Below are 24,245 nucleotides of genomic sequence, written 5' to 3' on the forward strand. Positions count from 1 at the left end.
GGAGGCAGGTTAGGGACAAGGGCTGACGTGTCATTCAAGGTGACTCTCCTGGCAGCCGCAGGTAAGCTGACTCCAGACAGATAGGGCTCTTTTGTTGTCACCGAGGCACACTTAGCGTGACCCCAGCAGGTCCGAGCCGCGGGGTGGAAACCGACCGGGGATAATTAGGTGAGCGGTTCTCGCGTTGCGTCTGCGCGAGGGCCTCCCGCACGGGGACTTTCATAACGCGAGGCGGGTGGCGGTGCCGCACAGAACGGCACGTGACAGGGTGAACGCTCGTCTTAGAGGTGCTTACAAAGAGTCACGTAAAAATGCTTGCGATTTTTAAACGTGACCTCGAGCCGTCTGAAACGTTTGCACAGCACCCTTGTTTTTCTCACTATCTCAGAAGGGAGAACACGCGGCCGAGCGTGCGCAGGCGCCTGGGCTCTGGGTTTGGCCCCCCTGGTTTTGCTTTTCCCTTCGGGGGAGTCCACCCTGACCTCAATCCTTGGCGTTGCTGTCCGTAGGGCAGGAGGGGTGCCCGAACCTGCGTTTTGCCGGCTCCGCACTTCGTGCCCCGGTCCGTTCTGGAATCAGGATGGGGGGCCGGGAGCAGGCGGGTCGCTCCCGAAGCCGGCGGGCACGTGGAAGTTCGTTACTGTGTGGTCTGCGTGTGCTGTATTTGTAGTTTCCCATAATAAAAACATGTGTGTAATACCTCCGGCCCTCCCCTTTGACCTTTGACCTGTGCCCCCGTTAACTATCTCCCATTTCCCACTGAGCCTTTTTGTCTCAAACTCGGCCCGACAGCCACGCCCACTGGCTCCCTTCAGCCAGGCCAGTCGCCCTGTGCCGGCCCCCGCGCCGCCCCTGCCCTCGTCGGCCGAGCCAGCGAGCCTGCCGGTCCCCTTTCCACCGTCCCGGTGTCTGAGCCGCCCCAGCAGCGCGGGCTCCACCGCCAAGCCAGTGTTACCAGAGGCTCGGGACCGGCCGTCCCAACCCTGAGACCCTGTCACGCAGCGCCCTCGCGCCCCGGGGCCGGGGGCCGTTTTAGAGGAAACCTCCCTGCCTCTCGGACGTCCCCTTGCTCAGAAGAGTCCGGCAGTTCCCTGTGGGCAGCGACATCCTGTCTGAGGTCGCATGACGTCTCCCGACACCCACCCACGCCCCTTCCCGAATCATGTGACTGCTCACCAGGTTCCGCTGGCCTTCCCGCAGAGCGGCCGTCACAGAAATCCCCTCATTTCTGTCCCCAGTGTCCACCCAGCTGCTCACGACCTCACGCTGGACCCACATGTGGCCTCATCGGGCCTCCCTGCCTCTGTCCCCTTCCCCCGCCCCCCACCACACACATCCCCTCGAAGCCGGTTCTTCCCTTGAGCGCAAGTCCGGGGTAGCGCCAAGGCCCGGTTCTGAAGCCCAGTCTGACCATTCTCTCACCAGACTAGGCCATCGTGGTCCAACACGGAACGGCAGCGTGAGACCGGAGGGTCCCCCTCAGCCCACAGCTCTGAGCGGGGCAGAGCATCTGCCCAGAGCTCGGCCACCCAGGCGGCCGGCGGGCCCGGTGGGACCGGGAGGCGAACTGGCCCTCAGAGACGCCGGCAGTGTCATCTCTGCCGGAGCTCAGTCAGCGGCGGGACGTGGGGATCTGGAGGGGCGGAGGGACGATGGAGAGGAAGGGAACTCCGCACCCACTGCCTGTCTCTTTCTCGGTAAAAGCCTCCCCACTCCTTAGAAATGGAAGCAGAACTGAAACCGCCGCCGGAGCCCAGGGTGAGAGCGGGGCAGGACGGGGCGGGGGTGGCGGAGGTTAGGAGCGAGCTCTGTGAGCGTGGACCCAGCCCCCCGGGGTCCAGTGCGGAGAGGGGAGTCGGGGGCACAGGCAGCGGGGCCCCCACACGGCTGCGCCCCGCGCCCGGGACGGGCAGACCCCTGTGGCCGGGGCGCCGTTCCCATGACCCCCGGCGGACGCCTTCAGCGCAGCGGCAGCGCTGAGCCCGTTGTGTCCTCGGCCTGGAGTTCGGGTTTCAGATGAACCTGCGATGGCGGAGTATCGGTTGCTACATTCCAGGAACGGGCCAGATTGCCAACGATTTAAGCATTTAGGGAGATGGGCAGAAATGGGGCTAATGACATGCAGCCTCACAAAGCTGGAAGGTCCTGCCTTCAAGTCCCGTCTCCAATACAGTTCAACGGAGCCTTGATAGAATTGCTGAGAAAAACGGGGAGGCACCCGGGGGCGTGGTCACAGTGCCTTCTGTTGCACCCGGGGGCTTCCAGAAGGAGCAGAGGGAGGGACTGTCCCCGCCTGTGAGGGAGTGAGGTCCCCAAAGCCCCTTCTGAAGCCGGTGCAGTCCTGGGCTGTTGCTGCCCAGCACGCGGGCGTTGTATGAGAAAACAGCGTGGGGAGGGTTGGTCCGGGCTGCAGGGACGTGCTAGAGAGTCCTTTGAAGGCATCTTTCACCTTCCCCCGAGCCGAGGACAGACAGCCGCTTTCCACGGCGGCTCGGGGTCAGGCGTCTGCCCGGGGCCCACAATTCTTCTCATGCTTTTGTCCTCGCACCTCTGCTGACTTGGAACTTTTCTGTGCTGTGTAGTTTTGTGATGAGGCTTCTACGGTAATTACAGGGGAGGGCTGAGCGGAAGGGAGGCGGTGGATTTGCAGTCCGCACTAATGTGAGCACAGTCAGGACACATGAACTCAGGCTGGCCTTCAGCTTCGTGAGGTCAGAAGGAGCCTCAAGCCAGACCACCCCCACCCAAAGGGCCCACAACGCTGGGCGGGTGAAGGCAGGGCCCCGAGGGTGGGGCCGGAGACTGGGAGCTGGAGAATTCGGCGTCTGTTCCTCCAGCTGGAATGCAACGGACTCATGATCGACTAAATGCATGTCTAACCTGCATCCTGAGACCCTCCTCTCTCATTCCTATAATCAGTGACAGAGAGAGAGAGATCCCTCAGACCCATATTGTGGCTACTGGGCTGGTCCTACATATGCTGGGTGCCTGAGAAAAGGCTGTAAAATATTAGTTCTTATGTTGCTCACATAATTGGAATATTTTTGATGTGTTGCATTGAATAAAATATATTGTTAAAATGAATTACCCTTTTCTTAACATGCCACTAGAAGATTGAAGTTACGTGTAGCTTCTATGACATTTGACAGCCTGCTTTCGACTTTTAGACAGTGGGACAGGTTCCTGGGGTAACAGTTTGCACCCCTCTCGTGAAATCTCAGGAGCGGGGAGCAAACTGATCCACTACAAGTTTTCATTTTCTTTCCTCAGGAACATATCAAACTGCTCAAGCCCGATTGTTACTTGGAGTGGATGTCTGGGGCCCTTGAAAGCTTGAGGTGCAGAAATTAATGGATACCATTTAAGAAATGCAGCTGGGAGACAAAAAGGACAGAGAGAACAGGACTAATTCTTGGGGCATAATTTCACATGAATTAAACCCATAAAGTCCATAGAAACCTACACCATGGCTTGTGAAAAGCCCCGTTTGTCACGGAAGACAGCAAGGTGCCACCGTTGCTTCATGTCCGTATGCCAGAGACTGAGAACATGTTCATCCAAATAGAACACCGAACTCTATTGTGCTCCAAATGGTTGTGTTTAGTTGGGGGGCGGGGGGCGGGCGGAAAGCAGAAGTCTTTCTGATGATGGATGGCTTTGTTTCCGGGGTGAGTCAGAGAGCTGCCGTGATTAAGCCTCATGCAAAGGCCGGGCCAGGCGTGTGGACGGGTGCAGAATGAGGCATGAGGCTGCAAGGCTGCAGAAACTCCCCCTCGCTGCCCTCAGCACACGCTCTGAGGTGCAAGTCCAGCCGTCCCGGTGGCTGCCTGCCATCGGCTGCCCTTTTAAAACCGCAAAGATGAGAAGCAATCATTTGGCAAGATGTTTTTTCCTGCTGTTTTCCAAATGAGAAAATTGATTTATGTAAATGCGCAAACTAAAAGCGACTCTAAAAACAACTAACGTGTATCATTTTAGACAATTCTAGACATTCTAGACACTGCTAGTGCTGAAATCTACCAATCAAAGAAATGAGATGATAAACTATTTAGGGGCAAATGTGGACAGCTGAGTGACCGACTGAAACACATTCAACATCCTTACTGAGACCATCTACTACCCATTTTTATACTTATTAAGTGACTGTTTCATCCTCTACTTTAGGAAAACAGCTACAATTCTACTCAGAAGAGTCAGCATTGCTTTCAGTAAAGTGCCAGAAACGACCTTCAGCCATGCTGGCATGGCACAAGGGGAAGAAGGCGTCTGATTGGGAGCCAGACTTGGCCTTTTCAAGAAACGGCCCCTCCTCCGCAGACCCTCGTGAACCCTCGAGCTTCCTTTAGGTAAAAACAGGTTCCCTACCCTGTGGGCTCTGCAGCTGACAGTGGTTTAACCTTACTAATCGTCTCTGGAATGAAACCTGTGTGATTCAAAGAGGAAAGAGCGTCTGGAACATTTACTAATCTCTGAGCTCTTCTTTCTGTATTAAAAAAGGATTACTAGCTTAATGTAATTGTTTCTTTTCAAATTACTGGCAGACTTGCTAAAGGCATTTAGACTGAATCACGGTGTGATCACAGCTGACTTCATAAAAAGTCACCAGACCAGACCAAGAAGAGCAAGCGCATACTTCCAAGACTTCTGGTCTAACATGTTTTTGAATTTAGAAAGTATGAAATCGGACAAATGTAAAACTGGCCAACATGTATTCAAATTTAGAAAGAAAGTGAAATTTAAAGTTGTTTTTGTGATTGTTTAGCTCTGTGCTTTATTGCAAAGTCATAGAAATGTGAGAACCAGGAAGAATCTCCACCAAAGCAACTGTACAGGGCAGTGCTGCGGAGCGTGGGCAGCGATGCCCAATTCCCTGAGCTCTGGACTTGACTTTCTGACTTAACGGATGTGTAGTATCATCGAGCTGCTCAGTGTCCTGGAGACTCAGTTTCCCTTCCCTACGAAAGAGCAATAACCCCAACTGCAGCAGCTCCCTTATGGGGTTTTGCTCAGTAATTGCCAGCTGTGACCATTCTATCCCGTGACTGGGCTTCCCCAGGTGAAGAAACTGCAGGAAAGACACGGGGTGGTCCCACCGTGAGGTGGCGATGGAGCCACAGCTGGAATTCGCGTGCTGCGCTCTCAGCGCTTCTCAGCTTGGTCCTTTGGGTTTTAAAATTATTCCTTTCCATCGTTCTACCGCACGTGTTTGTTATGGACCCAGATGCGACTGAATGCCAACGTCTACAAAGCAGGAAAATAAAGCCCACGTTTTAGTAATTAAAAATGATGAGCTCGAGCCAATTGTATTAAATTTGTAGCCTGGGAGACCGCTAACTGGCCCAGGTGAATGTTTTTTCTTTAAACTTTAACCTGATCTAGAAGGCTCCCCACGTGCTCGCTTCCCTTCCGACCGCTTTCTACGTGTTTTCTTGTACTTTGTCTCCCCCTGGTGGATTTTTAAGAACATAGTTGCTTGTAGTTTCAGAATAAGCGGATTATTTGGGATCGGTTTTGCTCAAGAATTCCTGTTGTGGAACCTCTAGAAAACCATTTTGCCAGGATGGGAGTCTTTGCATGGTCTGGTCCTGTTTAATTAATAATTTTGTGATTATAATGGAGTGGAGACTTAACAGTCGTGATGTTATTTTCCCACATTGTTAACCATTTGCAGCATTGAGAGGTTTTCCCGGTTTGGGATTTTCAGAATTAAGTGAAAAAAAGGGTCCGTGTCAGGGATTCAGTCCCGTTTCTGTCTCCGCGCTCTGCATCGGAAATACTAGAAAAGGACCGTTATGATCAACTTGGGGACAAACTGCCATCCTGACGATGGAGGTGGATAGACCCCACGCTTCTTTTATTCTGAGGATCGACAAGTGTCATTGTGCCTGTTTTCACGGAACACCCACGTTATCGATGGCCACCGGCGGAACAGAACTCCGCCGAGGGCCGATCGTGTCCAGCGATCACATTCACGGAAACCCAGCCACCGGCGCTTCCGGGAGCCGACAGGAAGTGAAGGCGTGACGCCCGGCGCGACGTCTAGCAGCCAATCAGAAGGTGGCATCGGGTTGACGTAACAGCTAATCATAACGCGACGTCCGATAGCCAATCAGAAGGCTGCACTCATCGCCGCGTCCAATAGCCAATCGGGAGGCCGCTCCCGACGAGACGTCCAGCAGCCAATCAGAAGACGGGGCGCCCATTCAAATTGTGGACACCCGGGGAGCGGGCGGTGTTATGGGCGCGGTGTCTGGGCGTCTCCGTGGCGGGGGAACTTGCGAGGTATGGGTGCCGTGGGGGGTGCGCGGCCGTGGTGGCGCGACGCGGGGGAGGGCGGCGCGGGCAGCGGTCTTGGCCCAGGGCACCCCCGTCCTGAGCCCCGGCGTCCTGGCCGCGGCTCCCGCGGAGGTTCCGGTCCTCGGCGATGGGAGGGCGCGGCGGCCGGACCTCAGGCCCGGTGCTATCAGCGCGGGAGGCTCGCCCGGCGGCGGCGCAAGGAGGTCCCTTCGCTGTGCCGCCCTCGCAGTGACCGGCTGAGGACAGAACCCGGGGACGTTGCGGGAGGACAGGCGGTGACTTCTGCCCCTTGTGCGCGTCCCACTCTGACGGAGAATCAGTCCCCCCGCCCGCCCCGTTCCCGTCGCTTCGTGGGAAGGGCAAAGAGCTTTCAGCTGAGGCGGAGCGCCTTGCCTCTCCATTGACTTCCACAGCAGGAAGAAGGTTCTCTACTTGGAGCTGAAAGGCTGGCAGCAGGAAGCTTATGCGCAGGGTGTTGCTTATTAGAACTTGGAAGGACTTCCCTAAACGTTAATTTCTGTGATTTCATTCCTCGACAGCAATACTCCAGGGGGTAGCCCGAGCAGGTGTCACTTCACAAGCGAGCCAGGCACGCGATCTTAAAGACTCGTTTGCGTGGACGCGACCCAGTTGGTGCACAGTTGGCTGCAAGCCAGGCTTCCAGCTGGCACCGCTGTTCTCTCTCTCTCTCTTTTTCAGCTTTAATGCCGGGTAGATGCTGTGGACGTACATTTACACACACACCTGTGGTTTTGTATTGGTCTCAGCCTGTGAATAACCAGTCTTGTGGCTGGACCGGCCCTCGTGGTTCTTGTGATGACTGCAAGGTGCGCTTCAGCAACAACCATCAGGAAACTTTGAAAAAAGTAAAGGTTTATTGCTCACAGGATCGGAGGCTGCCTCCACCACTGCGGAGGGGAACACCAGGGTCCTGGCACGCTGGTGGCCATGGCCCCGAGGGCCGACCAGGAAGCTTCTCGGGGAGGGGCGTTGGGTTTATCAGGACACTTAGGTGTGTGTTGTGTGCTCTGACTCCTGGGGACCCCATGAGTGAGCGACGCCCACAGGGCCCTGTCCTCCCAGCCCTGCTCCGCCCTGCGGCCTCCACCTGCGGCCCCTTTCACGGGCTCCATCCGCCTCCCAGGTGGTCCCCTGTGCTGCCGCCCCGGTGTCTCCCCGCGCTCTTGTCTTGTCCCAACGACCCGCCTTCTTACGAGCGCCCGGAGCAGGGCTGCTCTGCCCCGGGGGCGTTTCCGGCTGAATCTGCGCTGGGAGCCACGTACCCGTCCCCCTGGCGCCCGGGGTCTGCGCCGAGCTCCCGCCAGCCCCACATGTCAGGTGAACTGGTTTTTTCCTACTGCCCTTCTCCCCTGTCCGACTCTCCCATCCATAACCGGGGATAGAGGGTGTGGCGGTCTCAGCCGTGGTCTCTGATGGCACGTCCGGGCTCTCGGTGGCCTTCCCCTGACCCTCCCACCGCTGCCCTTCCGAGTCTCAGCCTTTGCTCCAGCCCTGGGCTGAGTCTCCATTCGAATTGATAACTGAGCTAAGGTGAGCGGCATCTTTCCAGTTTCAAGGTCTTCGTTGTCTGGGCTGAAGTCGTGTGTTTCCTCTGTGGTCGTCTTGGCCTGCTCGGTGTTCGGACGCAGCCCGGCCCTGGCACTTCCCTCCTCCGCTTTCACCAGAAGTCATTCCAGATCCCCGCTGCCTTCTGCTAGTGGGAGGCTGTCATCCTTACATCCTAAGTTGTTGATGTTCCTTCCACCAGGTTTCACTCCTCCTTCCCCTGAACCTAGCCCAGTGTCTGTATGATGTGTGTGGTGTACAGATTAAACAAATAGGGCGATCAGATGCCCCCTGCCTGGCCGGGCACCTTTGCCTGTAGAAGGCCCTTCTGTCACTGTGGTCTGTCCTGACGGTGGCTCCCCGTCCACAGCACAGGCTGCACACCGGGACGGCCGGGTGCGGAGGCCGGCCCGTGTCTCCCGTGAGGGACACGGTCGGAGGCTCTGCTGTGCTCCGTGAAACGGAGGCTGGCCTTCTGAGAGCCTTTGCAGCACCCAGCAGCCACGAACGCGTGCAGCTACCTCTCGCTCGCCCCTTCCTTTCCGAGCCCAGCTTGGTTGGGATGCCCTTCCGCCCCCGGAAGGTGGAGGGCTCTGCTGCGCCACCTGGGCCTTCCGGTTCTTTCTTGGGTGGGAAATTCCAGCGTCGGTCCTGTACTTACTGCGCCCCTTCGCGTCTCTTCTCCCGATGGCTGGGATGTACATGGAACATTCCCAGTCTGCAGGCCATTGTCCTGTTTGTCATATTTGGTGACCTATTCTTGTTAGGATTTTCGCAGATCCGTTCTCTGTGGCTTGAAATAACTATCCGTGTCCTGTGAGGCGTTCCTGTATTTAACATGCATTCAGCAGGTGTTATGCAAATGCTTTGCCTTAGTCTTTCACTTAGGTGCTGGCCTTCCTTTAGTCCCCCTCCCTGCTCCCCAGGCTGCAGGTCCTTTAAAAAACAAAAACCTTTGCCAACGTGTCCTTTTTACATCTTTTAGTCACTTGGCACATTTGACCTGACGTAGGAGTGACAGGTGCTTTCCTTCCAGACTAAGGAAACAAGAACAAGGGTCTTGTCTTTGGAAGCCATAGTATTTACATGATGGAGGCTGAACGAACATTCGCTAAGTAACGATTGTAGGTCCTCTGAGGACAGGCGTCTGCCCGAAGCTGCCTGGACACAGTACTAACTCTGATGTGTCCCTCTGGGAAGCTGCTTTCACAGCGGAAGGTTCTCCTAGTTTTAAAGCCCGTGTGTAGTCTGCAACGTAATGTTTCGCTCTTTGTAATTTAACAGATACTTTTGGAAGCGGATAGGCTGGAAGTCAAACGAGCATCCGAAGACAAGCGGAGGTTCCCCGGCAGCGTTCTGTGGAAGTAACTCGCTGCCACGATGTCAGTGCACGCGGCACGCGGTCGGAACAGCGGCGACACCCCCGGTGGCCCTTCTTTCCAGAAGGGCTCGTCCCCGAACGCCTGCAGCCTCAGGGGCAGCCTGAAGCCGCACTCAAGGCTGGATGCGTCAGAGCGGGAGAACCGCGACCCGTCCTGGAGCCCTGCCAGGAGAATCAGAGACATAAACTGCACTTACGTTATTTCTGCCGGTGAGCCCCCCGGGGACACGACCCCGGCCCCCAACCTTGCAGGCCGACCGACCCTTCAGAGAAGAGTCACAAGGAGCAAAGAACCGTCGTTGCTCGGAAATGAGGCGGGAGGGTCACCTGAAAAAACGCCAGAGACCCGTCTTGTGTTGCAGCGTCGCACTCGAACAGGCCCTGTGGACAAGCAGGCAGCGGTGCGGGGCGCGGGCGCAGCTCTGCGGGAGAGTGGAGCCACCGTCAAGGCCGTTGGTGACGGAAGAGACGCTTTCGCTGCCTCTGCGGTGCCCGCAGCGGAAGGCGCAAAAGGCGCTGAACTGGTGGCGGATGAAGAATACAAAGACATGTTTTCCATCCTCGGGGGGGCGGGGGACAGTGTGGCCCTGCCGTACTTAAGTCACAGCACGCCCATCCGTTCCCAGAGTCACACTGGGGCTGTTCGACCAGGACACTTGGCCACAAAACCCGCGCAGAGCACGTTGGACATCAAGGGGCCGGGACCCGGAAACTGGCATCATAGAGGTGCCGGGAAGGATACTGTGAAAAACACAAGTCCACTGGGAAGCTTAGAGAAAAGGACGCCCACCGCGCGTCCTGCAGAGCCCAAGCTGACCCCGCGCTGTGGCTCACTGCAGCTTAAGGGCCGGGCTGCGTCCGTCCGGAACACCGGCACGCCTGGCTCTCAGCTTCAACAGAAGCCAAAAGGCCCCCTTGTCGCAAGTCAAGGGGACAGGTCCCAAGAACACACACTTCCTCCCCAGGAAGAAACTGTGGTTCGGGGCAGCTCCACCCAAAGAGACCCCCCAAGAGCGGAGAGCAGCCAGGTGACGGTGGCCGTGCGCGTGAGGCCGTTCAGCAAGAGGTACGTCACGCCCTTCGGATGGAGCCAGGCCGCTGCCGCGGGCTGCCCCAGCCCCTCTGCCTTGGGGAGGCGTGGGTGCGCGAGCGTCTTCACGCTTGTCGCTGGTCTTTTTGTGCAGAGAGAACCCCGAGGTTGCCTTGCAGTGTGTTGATGGTTTGGGATGATTGGCTGTAGAGTTAAATCGAAATCACTGTATTTTGCAAACGTAGGTTTTCCTAGATGTGCTGCTTTCAGAGGTCCGACTGACTTCGCCTCTCGTACAGTCTGCCCTCGGGTCTGCGCTGTAGGGTGGGGTCGCCTGCCTTCCCCTTCCAGGGGCCACCGTGGGTCTCTCCCCAGAGTGGCCTTTCCCAACCCGGACCGGCGATTGTCCCCGTTGTCAGCAGCTCTGACACGGGCGTGGGGGGGCGGCAGCTCAGGTGCGATCCTGACGGCAAACGAGCTCTTTCCATCAAAGGATCGTGGGCGGGACGGTCGCAGGTGACATGCTGGGTTGAAGACGTCGGACCTCGCAGTGCGCCCGCGGCACCCAATCATTTTCAAGTCTTTTACGGGACGACAGGAAAGCTCCGAGCTGGCGGTTTTCCCCTTTGTTGCGCCTGAGCAAGACGACTCGCCGACCGGCGCGGTGGGGACACAGCCTCTCGTTTGAGCCTAGGGGGCCAATGGTTAAAGGGAAGTCCTACAGTGACCAGAGCCTCTTGAGGACGAAGCGGGGTCAGTGACAAGGGAGGGAGCCGAGGGTGCTGGGCAGAGAGAGCAGGGACACCCAGCGGAGCAGCCTCCAGAGCCGCGAGGAGGCGAGGCGGCCAGAGGACAGGCCGGCGGGGGCCGGGCCGAGGCGGGTGGCCGCTGCCGGGCCCAGCAGACTGTCCCCGCCAGCACGGCAGGCAGGGCACGCCCGTCGCAGCCCTGGGGAGGCGGCTTCCAGCTACCAGTTCTGCTCTAAAAGCAGAGCAGGGGGCGAAAAGGGGGCGCGTGGGCCAGAGTGGGGCGCCGTGCTTTCTGCGGCCGTGAGCGAGCGGGGGGCTGCCCGCGCCGGGGTGGACGGAGGGCGGACGCCGGAGGGCGGGAGGGGCCCTGCGGCGGCGGGGACGGCGGGGACAGCGGTGAGGTGCCGGGCGCCTGCCAGCCACACGGACACATGACGGGGTTTGCTGAGACGACACCGGTACCTCCTGCCCGCTTTCTGTAGCCTCCTACTTCTGAGATTTCTTTATAACGTCCTAAAAATAAGTGTCCAGACCTGAACGGAGGCCTGAACTGAGGCGTGCAGGTGGGTCCCAGGAGGGAGAAGAGGCGGAGCTCGAGAGACAAAGGGGCGGACGGGGTGGCTGCGGGAGCGGGGCCGGCTTTCGGGGCCAGGAGCCCGGGCCCCCCTCTCCCCGCGAGCCGGGCTGGGGCCGGAGTCCCAGGAGCTCGGCCTGGAAATGCCCCGCAGTCCTGTTTGCGGCTCCACACTCTTCGCGGGAACCGAAAGCACGGCCTTGCCCCGGAGCAAAGCCGCCTCTGCCCAGTTCCCAGCCCGTGCGTTCTGGGGGGCAACGCTCCAAAGCAATGGCCGCGACTTGGCGTTTCCTCTTCGCCCCTTTCTGAAGGGAGAGGGACGAGCACGCGTCCCAGGTGGTCTTCGTGGACGGGGAAGAAATAGCCGTGAGACACCCGGACTCGAGGCACGTGTATAGCTTTGCTTACGACGCCGTGTTCTGGTCCTTCGACGAGGCTCACCCCCGCTACGCCGGCCAGGCCGCGGTGTACGGGACCCTGGCGGCGCCCCTCCTCGCGCGCGCCCTGGAAGGCTACAACGCCTGCCTCTTTGCCTACGGGCAGACCGGCTCCGGGAAGTCCTACACGTAAGTTTTGTTGCAAAAGCAACTCCGCAGAAGGGTTCGTGTCCCTTTTTGTTTGTTTATCCTCACCTGCAGACATGCCTTCTGATTTTAGAGGGAGGGGAAGGGAGGGAAACGGGGGGAAGAAACAACCGTGTGAGAGACATTGGTTGGTTGCCTCTCGTATGCACCTACACCTGGGGCCAAACCCACAACCCAGGCAGGTGCCCCCACTGGGAATCGAACCCGCGACCTTTTGGTTTATGGAGCGAGGCTCCACCCCATGGAGCCGCACCAGCCAGGGTGGTTTATATCCTTTGTGAGAAGCATCGTGGTTTGATAGAAAGCATATACTTTTGAAACCACGTGGATCCGGGCTCAAGTCTCGTCAGTTTTACAAACCAGTTGCGCAAACTTGGTCCAGTTGCTTAACCTCTGGGCTTCAGTGTATGTCGACCTGGAATGTCTCATTGGCCCCCTTTTACTGTAAGTGGTGCTTCCGGAATAAACCGGCGCCCAGAGAGGCTCTGCCGTAAGCACTACCGTGGGAATTAGACATAGACCGTCCAGCGGGCGGTGTGGTGAGAACGCCTGCCCGGAAGGAGCCGGTCGGCGAGTCAACAGCGGCCAAGCTCCGTGGAGCGCTGACCGCATCCAGGCACCGCGCGGGAGCTCCCTCACGCGGCCCTCCGAGTCAGAGCGCTCTGTGGGCACCCCCGTTGCAGACCAGGACGCTGGGGTGAGCATCGGCCCAGGGCCACGGAGCTGACGGGGTGAAGTGAAGGCTGAACTTGGGCCGATGGGGCTCCAGAGCCCGAGTCCTGGGCCGTGGACGACGAGGGTTAGGTAGCGGCTGCCCACGCCCAACTCAACCATTTCCCCAGCAAAGCATTTTAAAAACCTAATTAGTTTTTCTTCCGCCCTGTTCACGATGCATTTTCCAGGATGATGGGATTTGGTGAAGATCCAGGAGTCATTCCAAGATTCTGTGAAGACCTTTTTGCTCAAGTAGCCGCTACCCCAGAGGTATGTGCTCACAGGGGCTGCAGGCCCTCACGCCGGCCTGGCGAGGAGCCACGTGGGGCTCGGCCGCGCATTCTGGGCTCCGCTCTCCGCCCCAGGCTCCGGCCCGGCCCGGGATCCGCGCTCACCTAAGGCCCCAGCTTGCCGGTCAGATGGCAGCAGCCCGCGTACCTGGCTCCATCCTTCACGCCTCCCGTCCCCTCTGCCCCTCCTGAGCCTCCCTGGCTGTCCTACTTCCTCCCCTTTCTGGCTGGTCGTTTTATTTACGGTCATGGTCCTCACCATGGGTCTGAATGCTTGCTCGCTCGCTCGCTCGCTCCGACCGCGGGAGGATGTATTTCTCTGAGCGGGGACCTCATGGGAAGAGTCTTGTCCATTTTTAAGTCGGGGTGTTTTGTTCTTGAGTTGTTAGAGTTCTTTATCTGTTCTTCATACCAGACCCTTATCTGATACATAATTTGCAAAGAACGTGAGGACTTTAGAACTGAACCGCACGCTGTCTCTGTTCTGACCAGGTTAGGTACCACTTTGAAATGAGCTTCTTTGAAGTGTACAATGAAAAAATTCACGACCTCCTGGTTTGTAAAGGTGAAAGCGGGCAGGCAAAGCAACCGGTAAGATTAAAACCATTTACTACCTGTTCTAACTTTATGTTTTTAAAATGCATATAATTATATTCAGTCTCACGGTGATACACGTGGCTTACATTTTAACTAAAATGCTGTTACGTGGTAGCAAGTGCCGGGGATCTACAGTCTCAGTGCGCTGTTACTTAGCAAATAAGCGGAACATTATCACTTGTGATAAGTTAGTTATTAAATTTAACCTTTTTATTTTAAGCAAGTATTGTGTAAATTAAAGATATTTGTTTGCGCTTGACTCGGGCAACGCCCCGAACGGCAGACCCAACGGGGCGTTTTCTCCTGTGACTTGGACGCGGTCTGAGATTTCTGGTCGCAGAGTGTAGACCGCGTCACGTAAACGGCCACAGGTGTGACGTGTCTGGGCCGCGGCGGACACCGCTCGGGCGGGGGCGGGGGGGCGGGGCCGGCGCAGCGGCCGCTGCGGGGCGTCAGCCCGAGCGCTGCCGGGGACGCGGGCACCCGCGCAGGTCGCAGCCGCGGTGCGAGGCAGTTGCTGCCTCCCGGTTTGCTGTCGTGAGACCCTTCAGGGTTATTCCTGCGGGGAGCGGAGGCGCCTTCACCTTAAGCTCAAAACGTAGGAAGCGCCACTGAAAAACGTCTTTAGCGTGAGCCGCCGGCCACGCGCTCATTGCGGCTCCGTTTGCTCCCAGCAGCTGCGCGTCAGGGAGCACCCCGTTTCCGGGCCCTATGTCGAAGCTCTGACCGTGTAAGTAGCGTGTTAGCTGCGCGTTTTCGGCTTGTCTGTGCCTTTCTCGGCCGCGGCGAAGCCTGGCGCGGAGCGTTACCTGTCTGAGCAGGAATTACCTCCCCTCCCCCTTCGTATCGGCTCCTCCCGCGCCCGGGAGGAGGCGCCCGCTGAGCTCCGCGCTGGGGCTCACGCGCGTGGTCTGCCGGCGCCCCCGGGGCTTCTCTGAAGGGACGGAGCATGGGGCGGCGTGGGCCCAGCTCCTCCCCGAACACGGCCACGCGTGTCGCTGTGCATGTGCCACGCGGTGGTGCAGCGGTGCCGAGGCGCTTCACTCTACCAAGGAAAACCGTGCTGTTGATTATATGAGAACGAGAGTGCGAGCGTCCGTAAAGTTGATTTCGTGTGTTTACTTTTCAACAATAGGAATGCCGTCAGCTCCTACTCTGATGTCCAGGTGAGAGTCCGTGTGTTTTGTTTGCTTTCCACAAGAGAGAACGATTGTAACCGTGTGTATACGGAAGAATGTTCCTCCTTAGATGCCGTTTGCATAAGTAAAAGCTTAATCTTGTTAATTTACCGTAAGAATTATTCTTCTGAACTAAAAGTAAAAATTGACCAGCATGTCAACTTAGAGTTATAGAAACTCCCTTTTAAAGTGGCTATTTTCTGATTCAGCAGCAGTCAAAACAGGCGGTGGGGATGCGCATCACTGAATGACTCGCGTTTGCTACCGGTTTCCTGTTGTGAACCAGTAAACGTGTGTGTCCCGTTCAGTGGCGCGTCCCCAGGCGCCGCCGTCTGCAGGGCTGACCCCTCCCCCCGCAGGGCTGACCCCTCTCCCCGCAGGGCTGGCTGGAGCTGGGGGCCAAGCAGAGGGCCACGGCCGCCACGGGGATGAACGACAAGAGCTCCCGGTCCCACGCGGTGCTGTCCCTGCGGATGACGCGCGCCCAGGTGGGCCCCCTGGGTGCTTCCCGGGTTCGCGGGGTTTCGCTAAGTCAGAGGCGAACGGGCATTCCCGTCAGTATGTAGATAATTGGATTTTAGGAAATACACACAGTAACTGAATCGGTTTTGGTGTATATGGCTGTATGTTTTTCTCACTGTTTTAAAAATCCAGAGTATAGACTATTAATTTACCACGATATCATTGATACTGTATTGACATGATATGTTATTAATCATACATGGTGATTATTGTACAGTATTTGGAAAATCCTATCAGAAAGTAAAAGATTTGCAAAAATCCAGCCATAGGTTCCATGGCTCAAGTAAAAGCCCCGCGAACATTTTGGTGAATACAGTTTCAGTTGTGGTACAGTTACTCTTACATTTACAAGGTCGGCAACAATTTTATGCCACTAAAACGTCTTTGCAAAATATTTACCTCTGGCTAATATTCCATTGACTTACAATTAATTCCTCGAGCTTTCTCTGCTGTTGGACTTTCATGTTGCTTTCGAACCCGTGGCCGCAGTAGTGCTGGGGTAAGCAGCTCCGTGGCACAGTCAGCCGGTAACCCGCGTGGGGCTGTTTCCTTCAGTGGCTGCGTCGTTGTGGGTCCCACCCCGCTGGAGTCCTGTCTCTCCTGCCCGGGCGAGCTGAGCACCGTGCGGTGCGGCCTTGACTCGCCCTGGGACCGTTCCCGCAGGTTCAGGAAGGACCTCGTCAAAAGCCGCCGGGTGGCCCGCGCGTGCACGCGCACGGCTTTCCGTGTGGAGGCTCACATGGACCGTGCGTTGCGAGAACTGACGGCGTGTCTTTTCGTGCCATTTTGCCGCAGACGGAGCGCGTGGACGGGGAGGAGCACGAGCACAGGGTGACCAGCCGCGTTGACCTCGTGGACCTGGCGGGCAGTGAGCGCTGCGGCCCGGCCGGGGCCTGCGGGCAGCAGCTCAGGGTGAGGGGCCTTTCCCGGGGGCGGGGGCGTGGCCGCGGGGGCGGGGGCGTGGCCACGGCCGCGGGCGCGGACTCCAGGCGATGGCACCCATGGTTGACTCCCAGGGACAAAAGCCCGCCTCTGGCTGCGGCTCACAGACCGCGCCGCGGGGGCTGGCGGAGAAATCGTACTTTTTTGGCTATGATTGCCCTTCGACAAAGGCAGTGAGTCTGGAGTCATAAACGCTGGTGGTCCATGGAGGACGCAGTTAGCCAGCGGTTCCGGGAGGGAAGAAGGGCATCCTGTGCAGTAGCTTACTCTGAGCGGCGACTGGACGCTGAGCCTGTCCTTCTCTCCCCCGCAGGAGGGTGTGAGCATCAACAAGTCCCTGCTGACGCTGGGCAAGGTGGTGTCTGCGCTGGCGGAACGCGGGGGGCGGAAGGGGGCGTTTGTCCCCTACCGCGAGTCGGTACTCACCTGGCAAGTGTCTTCTGAACTGGAGAGGGCGGCGTGGCTTCGGGCCGGGCTGCCTGGGCCTGAGCCCCGGCCCTGCGTCTTCCGGGCCGGGCCCCCCTCCTCGGCCGCTTCCGGGGTGGCGAGATGGGCGGTGGCAGCCCCGCCCTCCGGGCTGCAGTGAGGGAGGGGACAGCCGCGGAGAACGGCACTGGCGCCGGCAGCGGCCAGGGCCGGGCCTGCGCCCGTCAGGGCCGCAGCGCTCGGCGCCCGGAGGCCTGCGCGCAGCGGCCTTGGGTCCTCCGTTGGTCCGGCACAGGCTGCCTCGTGTGTGCGTGTTTTCAGTAACGAACACGGCCTTCACGTCACACGCCTCCCACTGAAGCTCCGCCTGTGGGTCCAGCGTCCTGCTCGATGGGCCCTGTGCCACCCCTGCCCACCCACCCGCCCGAAGTTCCTCCGGAACTGCCTACTGTCCGGCCACTGCCCCCGCAGACCGGGGAGGAGGCCTCGGATTTGTTGAAAGCCTTTGACCGTTAAGGATAGTGAGGTTCATGGTTCATTCATAGTGTCACACTTTTTAGTCTCACACTCCTTTTCCCGCTCAAATAAGGCTTTTGCAGCTAGTAGCAAACGACTTTTGATTGCATGTCCGTTCATCATCTTCAACATTTACTAAGCACCTACGTGCTCCAAAAGGTCGAGGCGTAGCGCTGGCCAGAGAGGTGACCAAGACACTGGTCCCTTTCTGGAAGCACCTGCAGCGCCGGACACCTGAGCGTTAAGCGCAGGGTAAGGTCCGTGCCCCGATGATTGCTCCATGGAACAGTATGAAAAGCGCAGGAGAAACGAGGCCTTCACAAGCTCTGGGAGGAGCAGCGAGTCTGGGTGGCGGGCGAAGCACCGCCCCGGGGCCCTGCGCGTTGGGTCGTGCTGCCCCGAAAACGGCCGCTGGGAGGCGCAGAAGCGAGGTCCATGACGATCTTTCCCCTCCAAGGCTGTTGAAAGAGAGCCTGGGCGGCAACTCGAAGACGGCCATGGTCGCCACGGTCAGCCCGGCCGCCAGCTGCCTGGAGGAGACCCTGAGCACGCTGCGCTACGCGCGCCAGGCGCGCAGCATCGTCAACGTGGCGCGTGTGAACGAGGACGCGAGCGCGCAGCTCATCCGAGGTGAGCGGGGGCGGGGCGCGGTCTGTGCGGGCGGGGTCCGCGGGGGCGGGGGCGGGGTGCGGGGGGTCGCACGAACGCTGGGGATTCCTCCAAACCAAATGTTACCCGTCGTGCTCTAAATGTTTAGACTTGAAAGCAGAAATTGAAAAGCTGAAAGCTGCTCAGAGAAGCCGTCAGCAGGTTGACCCTGAACGATACAGGCTCTGTCGGCAGGAAATAACCTCGCTGAGAATGAAGCTGCACCAGCAGGAGCGGGACATGGCGGAGATGCAGAGGTGGGCGGGGTGGGGCGCTGTCCTCCACCCGCACCACGGGAATGCGGCAGCCACCCCGAGACCGTCCTGTTTGCTCCCACTTGGTGTCATAATCTTTATGGATTGCCTGTTGATTCTTAATCATATGTATAAAAATATGCATGTGTATATGTATTTTTGAACTATTATTTTTGTCTTCCGAAAGAGTGTGGAAAAAGAAATTTGAAGAAGCTGAAAAAAGAAAGCATCAGGAAATAAAGGAGTTACAGGTACGATCTCGACGCTCTAACTGATGTAAAGGCTAAAGGTTGCCCGTAAATACGTAGATCCGTGTACCCATCCGCAGGACACAGGACCGTGGAGAGGACGTGCATTACGCGGCGTTAGGGTCAGGGCTGTGGCCGCTTCCGCCGTCAGCCCGTTGGAAGGTTAACACATGAACAGTCTGGTGGGACAGACGCTTATTAAATGCTGCTGCTGGGCTGGGCATGGGGAGATGTCGTGTCCGTAAGGGACGGGAGAGACTCGAACGTCGCTATAGGAGGTCGGAGCCGGCGGTTCGGGCAGAGGTGGTGGCGGTTGAGGCGGCGTTTCAGGCGCTCGGTTGGCGGGTCCGTGAGGACGCAGAGGAAGGGGTGCCCCCGGGGAGTGGTCCGTCCAGCGTCCGGGAGAGGTGGGATGGGAGTGGGGCCAGACATCGATGAGGGCGGGGGCGTGCCCCCAGGACGGAGCTGCGGTAGGACCGGGGTGCGGGGTGTGAGCAGCCCGGCCTCGGCCGGGGGCGGGGGGCTCCGCCTCTTTGGAGCGGTTTGAGGAGGGTCATAAGGAGATAGCATTGGAGGCAGGGTTATGGTTCATGGATCCAAGGCCTCGTGTCCAGGCCCAGGAGTGTGAGTCTATCCGGGAGGGTGTGGGAAGTCGTGGGAAGTGCTGGGCCCGGAGGTGGACGCGTTGAGGACGCCTTTCAGGGGCGCTCACCTGGTGGAGGGTGCAGTGGGCGGGGCGGGGGGGAGGCCTGTGGGCAGGGCCTCGAGGAGCCGCGGAGGCAGTGGCGGTGCGGGCGGTTCAGCCCCAGCGCCCCGTGGCAGAGTCGACGGGTGAGTCAGCGAGAACCGGCCCCGTATGCGGACGGCGGGTGGGAGCGTGAGCCGATGGGCACGGTGCGGGGCAAAGGGGGCGCCGCCCCGGGGCATCACCTAGGAGAGGCCCTAGGCAGCCCTGATTCAGGGAGACCTCGCGTGGAGCGCTCCTAACATCCAGCAGAGATCCCTCGTTTTGCGTGAATTTAACAGCTTGGTGCCTGTGGTCATGGCTGGCTTCTCCCTGACCCCGGCAGAAAGCGGGAATTGCCTTCCACGCGGACAGCCACTCGCCCAGCCTGGTCAACCTCAGCGCAGACCCCCAGCTGTCGGAGATGCTGTTTTACGTGATAAAAGAAGGCACCACCACGGTGGGCAAGAGCGGCCCCTCCTCCAGCCCCGACATCCGGCTCTCGGGGGTGCTGGTGGCCGAGGACCACTGGTAAGCCCGCCCTCTCAGCAGACACAGGCGCCTGCTTGGCGTCCCGTCGGCGTCTGAGGCCTGGGCGCACATGGGGGTGAGCTCAGGGGGCCTGCCTTTGCCACACCTCTTACCAGGACAGCGATGTCCGAGTGTCCCGTGAGGGCGGCCTGGGGTGTCAAGTAACGACACTCTCACTTGTGGTGTCGGTGTGTGTCCCCCGTCAGCTGAGGGGCAAGCTTTCTTGGTGTTGAAGTCACGGGAGTGAAGCCAGAGGACTTGGGCGGGGCTGGCCCGTGTGCCCCTGCTGGGTCGTGCGCTTGTGTCCCGGGGCAACGAGCGCCGGCAGGGGGTGTCGGGCGGCCGCGCGTGTGGCCTACCCGGGGCCCAGCCGTGCGTCCAGGGAGCGTCGCTGCTCCTGTGACCTGCGGGGCACACACCGCCACCCCCGGGTGGGGGTCTGCTGCTTCCCTGCCCCTTTCTGTCCTGTTACCCCAAAGAGGAGCTGGACTTGGGGTTCCTTTCCGAGTCTCTGCATAAAGAGGCCCAAAGGCCCGCCGAGCGTCTGAGCTGCCCCCACAGTCTCACCCGCCAGCGGGGTCCCGTGCCCTGCTCTCGCCTCCACGCCCCCGTCCTGTGGGGAGAGTGTGCGACACCCGCTCCCTTAGCACAACTCTTAGGTCAGCCGGCAAGTGAGGAGAGTAAAGAGGAGGCAACACTGTCGATCTGTTCCACTTAGAGCTAAACCATCATCGCTATTTAATGTTTTCGTTGACTTTTTCTCTGGGTTTGTTTCAGGGGGTATTTTTTAAGTGGTTGCAATGAACTGGCAGACACTGACCCCTCCGCCCGTGGGCAGAAACGCCAGGGAGGCCAGGCTTTTCCACCACAGCCCGTGGGCGGCAGCCCCGCATTCAGGCTTCAGGGAAGTGAGGGGGTCACGTTGTTGCCACGAATTGACCTGACCCTTTGCACCTGACCAGCGACCCCAACAGGCCCCTCGGTCGGCTTGTCCCTGCTCTGTTGCCCGCCCTGCAGCCGTAGCAGTGTGTCTCTCTGCCAACAGCACGATCAGGAACGTCGGTGGGACCGTGAGCCTGGTCCCGGCGGGGGAGGCAGAGACCTACGTGAACGGCAACCTCGTCTCGGAACCCACGGTGCTGCACCATGTGAGTGGGCGGGCGTTGTCCAGTTCACTTTGCGATTCAGCCTGAAAGTCCCCTTTCCCATTAATTCATGAACTGCCACCTCGTGTGCAGCGATGGCTGGCGTGTCGCTGTGAGCCAGGGCCAGGCGGGCTAGCCGCTGTCAGCCTGTGTGTCGGTGAACAGCTGGGCCGTAGCCAGGCCAGCGGGCAGAGCGTGGCCCTGCCCTGCACCCAGGGACCTTTGCGAAGCTGCTGAACTGGCCGGCTGTGTGTCCCCGAGGCCGGGACGCTGCGAGCACATTTTAGTGACTACGTGGATGAACAGACAGGAAGCGGTGCTGCGGGCCCCCGAACACACAGGGTCAGGTCCTGTGTGGCCTGTCTGTTGGGAGGCGAGAGGGGACACATCGCATGCCGTCGCTGACTCGGCGTCGGCAGGGGGACGCTCACCGAGTGCCCCGCCCTGCTGCCTGGGAGTCTGCGCTTCAGTCTCCTCCCCGTGAAGCCGGCCCACGGCACGCTGTCGCGGCACGCACGGGAGAGGACACCTGTGGACGTGGGCCACGCGGTTCCTGGCGTGTGGACAGCGTTGCCTGAGTGGTGGCTGCCATGGTTTCCGTGTGTCCCATTACTGGTGGCCGACTCAGTGGAGCGCTGAGCTCGCCGGCTTGTCTGTGCACCGCTCGGTGCAGACGTGCCCGCAGCAGTCAGTCTCTTGTGTGCTCTAGGGTGACCGTCTGGTCCTCGGCGGAGACCACTATTTCAGGTTCAGTCACCCGGCAGAAGCCCAGGCGGGGAAAAGGCCAACCGGGGCAGACGCCCCCAAGGGCGAGGGCCCGAAGGACTTTGAGTTCGCCAGGAACGAGCTGCTCGCAGCCCAGCGGTCGCAGTGAGTATTGCTGTTGGGCTGCCGCGCTGAGTGTCTGGTGGGGCGGGGCGGCGGTGTCGGCAGGGTGTCTGCAGGGAGGTGAGCGCGTGGGCCGACTGGCCCGTCGCCGGTGGTCAGCGCCGGGTGACGACTCCCGGGCCCGCACGCTCACGCCACAGGCTCCTTGAGCCAGGGGCTGGGGACGGGGGCTCTGGGGGGAGACGCGGTCACCTGGGGCTGATGGGCACAGGTGTGACCGCGCCCTGCCCCATGTGGAGCTTGTGGGTGGCCCCGGGCCCCGATGGGGGTCGGCGAGCTCCCCAGGGGGAGAGCGGCGCCGCCGGACAGAGGCCCGGGGACGGCGAGGCGCCCGCGGGCAGGGCCGGGCGGGGAGACGCCTTCTGCAGCTCCTGCGGCCGCGCTGCCGCAGGGAGCAGGGCCCTCGGAAACTCGGGGCTGAAACAGGCCTGAAGGGGACGCCGAGTGTGGGCTTCACCGTCAGGGCGCGGGGCGCGGCAGGGGTTTTAAGCAGACACGGGATAGACAGGGAGAGTCTCGTGTTTAGAGAAAGCACTGGGTGCCGTTCAGGCCCGAGTGAAGGGAGACAGTGTCGTGTGCTCAGGGCCAGAGGGTGATGAGGGGCAGGGCCTCCGCGAGGTGACCACGGAGGACAGGCAGGGAGGAGCGTCCGGGGGGCCCGCAGGCTGGACGCACCTGCCGTGTCCCCGTTCCGAAGTCCGAGCTCGCTTTTGCCCTTTCTTTCTGTACAACATGCACAGCATGAACGCCACGACCTGACCACTTTTCAGCACGCAGTTCCGTGGGTTTAAGTACCTTCGCGTGGCTGCTCAGCCCTCGCCACCACTGTCTCCCGCCCCCTGCGTCCTCCCCTACCCCAGGGAGGGCCTGGGGACGCCAGCCCTGGCTCTACCCACGTCTTGCCCCTCGCCCGCCCCCCAGCCCTTAGCGCAGTTGGGCGGGAACGTCTGCGCGGCACCGTTGCTGTGTGACTGTCGATGGTGCGGACCGTGCACTGCGGGCTCCGCAGTGTCCCTCGTCCCCTGTGCATTCACAGCCGCGTCAGCCTTCTTGTGCGCGGCCCGAATGTGCAAGGCGCTCACGGGCGACACGCTGCCCTGTAGCATAGGGGACCCTCCGTTTCCGCGTGCTGGCACGGGAGGGGGCCGTCGCTGCGGCGCTCACCGCACGGCCCTGCCTCCGCTCGGCTTGCTCCCCCTGGGGGTGGGGGGGGGTGCCTGCCTGGGTGTCTGCAGTGGTACGTAGGTCACGTGAGCAAACCTTCAGCCCTTTCTCCTGCCTCCGTGTAAACAATTCTAAGGCTGGTAAAACGTAAACCGCCACGGTCGGTGGGTCAGAAACGGAGCTCTGAGGTGTAAGTTTTCTGTAACGGAAGACACCTGCGCGGGAGGAGCTGCGGCGCTCACGCCGCGCACCCGCCTCTGATTGGCCGCCACGCGGCCTGAGCGCTGTAGCCGGGCGAGGCTCAGGCGGTGCCCGCGGCCGGTCGTGGCGGCGGGTGGTGAGCGCCGGACCTCTGCCCCGCAGGCTAGAGGCCGAGGTGCGGGAGGCGCAGCTGCGAGCCAAGGAGGAGCTGCTGCGCGGCGCCCAGATCGCCCAGGAGGTGGCCGCGCGCGAGCTCGCCGGCCAGCGGGCCGCCTACGAGCGCCGGATCGAGGCCCTGGAGGCGCAGCTGGTACCGTGGGTGGGCAGTCTCCTGCCCGTCCCGCCAGGGGACCCGTCCCAGCGAGCGGCGGGGGGCGGCGGGAGGGGGCAGGCATGGGGGAGCAGGTCCGCGCAGGGGAGCGGGCGGGTGTCCTCCAGGCCCACCTTCCTCGCTCAGGCGTGTCCCCTCTGCCACGTCCATCGGGGCCCTTCTGCTCGCCTGCCGCCTCTATGGCCTGTGTGGAAGCGCCCGCGGGCCGGCCGTCCCAGGGGCCGCCCCCCTCCCCCCCCAGAGACCCGGGCAGAGGGGGTGCGACCGGACCGAGCAGGGGGCTGGCCGTTCATCTGGGGCAGCTTTTTAAAAACGCTCTGTATTTCTGCCCCAGTGATTTTCATTACTGTCCCTTAAAGAAAGAAGAGTCTCAAAGGAAGGAAGTGCAGGCGATAAGTAACCAGAAAGCTGCTCACAGAATCGAGGAACTGGAGAAGGCGAAGCAGCGCCTGGAGCAGGAAATCCACGTCAACAGGAGGCGGCTGGAGGTGGAGGGTCTGGCTGCCAAGCAGGCGAGTCCCTCGCGGCCCGCGGGTTCCTGGCCCGGCCGCGCCAACTCTGGGGTTGGGGCGGGGGCGCGGCCTGCGCAGCGGCTCCAGGGGAGCGTCGTGGGCGGTCCGCCAGCTCAGGGGGCGGGGCTTCTCCCAGGGGCCCATTCACGGGTCCGCGGGGGCACCGTTCGGTCACCGTTTGGCTTTCCTTCCACTGTATGTCAGTGGCTCTCAGAGCGGGGTCCCTAGGCCAG

The 24,245-nt window shown here is 60.1% G+C and overlaps 1 protein-coding gene across 1 annotated transcript in view; it reads left to right on the plus strand.

Moving 5' to 3' along the window:
* The first annotated feature begins 9,243 nt into the window (after positions 1-9,243).
* Positions 9,244-24,245, plus strand: part of KIF14 (kinesin family member 14) — a 30,115-nt gene continuing 15,113 nt past the window's right edge. Inside the window, exons 1-17 of the mRNA XM_054576495.1 lie at positions 9,244-10,310; positions 11,909-12,163; positions 13,084-13,165; positions 13,678-13,776; positions 14,460-14,512; positions 14,918-14,948; positions 15,341-15,448; positions 16,278-16,394; positions 16,738-16,853; positions 17,824-17,996; positions 18,124-18,271; positions 18,456-18,519; positions 19,587-19,771; positions 20,817-20,919; positions 21,626-21,786; positions 23,332-23,479; positions 23,860-24,012. Coding sequence (XP_054432470.1) covers positions 9,244-10,310; positions 11,909-12,163; positions 13,084-13,165; positions 13,678-13,776; positions 14,460-14,512; positions 14,918-14,948; positions 15,341-15,448; positions 16,278-16,394; positions 16,738-16,853; positions 17,824-17,996; positions 18,124-18,271; positions 18,456-18,519; positions 19,587-19,771; positions 20,817-20,919; positions 21,626-21,786; positions 23,332-23,479; positions 23,860-24,012 — 3,063 coding nt within the window. The remainder of the gene's footprint in view (positions 10,311-11,908; positions 12,164-13,083; positions 13,166-13,677; positions 13,777-14,459; positions 14,513-14,917; positions 14,949-15,340; positions 15,449-16,277; positions 16,395-16,737; positions 16,854-17,823; positions 17,997-18,123; positions 18,272-18,455; positions 18,520-19,586; positions 19,772-20,816; positions 20,920-21,625; positions 21,787-23,331; positions 23,480-23,859; positions 24,013-24,245) is intronic.

Source organism: Pteronotus mesoamericanus, unplaced genomic scaffold (assembly GCF_021234165.1).
Source record: "Pteronotus mesoamericanus isolate MK-2021 breed Mesoamerican mustached bat unplaced genomic scaffold, CSHL_Meso_final contig_347, whole genome shotgun sequence".
Taxonomy (NCBI): domain Eukaryota; kingdom Metazoa; phylum Chordata; class Mammalia; order Chiroptera; family Mormoopidae; genus Pteronotus; species Pteronotus mesoamericanus.